We start from the raw sequence: 1,927 nt of genomic DNA, 5'->3' as shown, positions 1-1,927 counted from the left end.
GGTGTCTTTCTCTAGAGTGTTTTCTTTCATGAGTGTCTCTTCAGCGTGTTCTTTCTTGGCGTGTCTCTCTCAAGTGTTCTCTCCAAGCTGTCTTCTTCAAGTTCCTCTCTCGCAGTCTCTCTCTCCCTTTCTCTGACGTGTGTAAAATTCTTCATGGTATGTCTTGAGTACGGTAGCCAGGTATCCACCCCCTCCTTTGGTTGGACATAGAATATATATGTAGTTTGACTATATATTAGTGTCTCTTATATATTTCTATGCGTTCGGACACGAACCTAATCTCACTCTCGTCCGTTATCCTTTCAAGGTCGCCGCCCACCAGGATCATTCCCGCCTCGATCCCGGAGGTGGTCGTGCCAGTCACGCGGCCTCCGCCGACACCGGTCACCGAGGTGACGACTGAGGGCTCCGCACGGCCAGTTGACGACGGCGCGACGCACCGGCGCGGTAAGGTAAACCACGGCGATGATTATTGATGTGAGTCAGGATGCTTGAGGTCCCTGTCGAGCGACGGTCGACGATCACGTGCATCGTCAGCAACGTCGAAGACCTGAACGTCAGTGGACACTGACAGCTAGAGCTCGTGACGTAACACCGTGAACATAACACCGTCGGTAGTTTTGTCCAGCGATTTATATATATATATCATAGTTTGTTTTATTTATTTATTTATTATTTATAATGGTTTGGGGTCGCCCGACAGACGCTGAGACAAAAAACTAAACATTTTATTACCGAACTTTACGTGTTGTTATGAAAGAAAATTCGAATAAATACTTTATCTGATTTCACCAGCTGAAAATCAAGTATCTTTTTCTGTGCGTTTGTCAGCCTTATTCTGTGTTTATTTTTTTCAAACAACAGAAATATATATGTTATACTATTAAACATATTATTCATATTATTATTAATTAAATATATCATCGCTCGGGCATGTTGCAGGTTGTCTGGATCAGGTCTAAGCCGACACAGAGCCCAGTCATGTTAACGGCTAACGCCGCCACACTGATAGACGATCCCCGCTTCCACGCACTCGTGACGGGCAGCCCCGAGCAGCGGGGAGTACGGCTGCGTATAGCCGACGTGAGGAAAACGGACTCGGCAGTCTATACCTGCGAGGTGCCGACGATTCCACCTGTACAGGTGAACGTGTCGATCAGCGTCATAGGTGAGTGTATGGACACACGTACGCACGCACGCACGCACGCACGCGTACACACAACTTGTATTTCGTCTGATAGGTCTCGTGAATGCGTACAACGTGTCAACACGCTATACCGCTACAGTCCCTACAGCACAGTCACAAACCCCCACCGTCGGTCAATTACCTTCTTCAATTAACAATTAATAATCAAACTTCCGTCGCTCACCGTCGGCGTTTGTGTCACCGCTTCCCGCAGACGCCCCGGCAACGACCGCCGCGCCGCCGACGACATTCCGGCCTCCGATAGAGGTCAGCACTACTCCGTACCGCGTAGAGCCGTCGGTGAAGACGACGCCGACGCCGACGCCGACGGAGGACGAGCCTATGATTGTGGAAGTGACGCGGGATTCCGAGGTGCCAGCTGGCGCCACCATCGAACTCAGCTGTACAGTGCGAAACGCAGGCAACCTTAACGTGAGTGGAGGTGACGTCGCGATGGGCAGACAGGCAGATAGATAGATAGACAGGCGCGCGTAGAGAGTGAGAGAAAGACAGAAACACAGATAGTCACACAAACAGAATGACAGGCACGTAGACAGGGAGAAAGAGAGATAAATTGAGTAAGAGCGCCATAGGGATAAAAACAGAGAGAAACAGAGAGCACACGCGCGCAAGAGAGAGAGAGAGCGATTGAGAGAGAGAGAGAGAGAGAGAGAGAGAGAGAGAGAGAGAGAGAGAGAGAGAGTCAGAGCTAGCGATTGAGGGGTACCATGAGAGAGAAAG

The 1,927-nt window shown here is 49.8% G+C and overlaps 2 protein-coding genes across 2 annotated transcripts in view; both read left to right on the top strand.

Moving 5' to 3' along the window:
- Window positions 1-487: 487 nt before the first annotated feature.
- On the top strand, window positions 488-1,663 carry LOC106816141 (lachesin-like). The gene is made up of 3 exons (XM_014820697.1): window positions 488-556; window positions 943-1,168; window positions 1,401-1,663. Exons 1-3 carry the CDS (start codon window positions 488-490, stop codon window positions 1,661-1,663), a joined length of 558 nt encoding a protein of 185 aa, XP_014676183.1.
- Window positions 1,664-1,724: 61 nt separating this feature from the next.
- LOC106816140 (salivary glue protein Sgs-3-like) overlaps window positions 1,725-1,927 on the top strand; it is a 3,610-nt gene continuing 3,407 nt past the window's right edge. Inside the window, exon 1 of the mRNA XM_014820695.1 lies at window positions 1,725-1,735. Within this exon, the coding sequence (XP_014676181.1) occupies window positions 1,725-1,735 (11 nt within the window). The remainder of the gene's footprint in view (window positions 1,736-1,927) is intronic.

This window comes from Priapulus caudatus, unplaced genomic scaffold (genome assembly GCF_000485595.1).
Source record: "Priapulus caudatus unplaced genomic scaffold, Priapulus_caudatus-5.0.1 Scaffold1298, whole genome shotgun sequence".
Taxonomy (NCBI): Eukaryota; Metazoa; Priapulida; class Priapulimorpha; order Priapulimorphida; family Priapulidae; genus Priapulus; species Priapulus caudatus.
The sequence above is the reverse complement of the archived record's forward strand: the minus strand, read 5'-3'. Positions and strand labels throughout refer to the sequence as shown.

What these genes read in the sequence shown, in the direction of transcription:
- LOC106816141 (XM_014820697.1), top strand. Translation starts at nt 488, where the DNA reads ATGCTTGAGGTCCCTGTCGAGCGACGGTCGACGATCACGTGCATCGTC. An exon ending in GCAACGTCGAAGACCTGAAC is followed by an intron (nt 557 to 942) that starts GTCAGTGGACAC and finishes GGCATGTTGCAG; the next exon opens with GTTGTCTGGATCAGGTCTAA. An exon ending in CGTGTCGATCAGCGTCATAG is followed by an intron (nt 1,169 to 1,400) that starts GTGAGTGTATGG and finishes CGCTTCCCGCAG; the next exon opens with ACGCCCCGGCAACGACCGCC.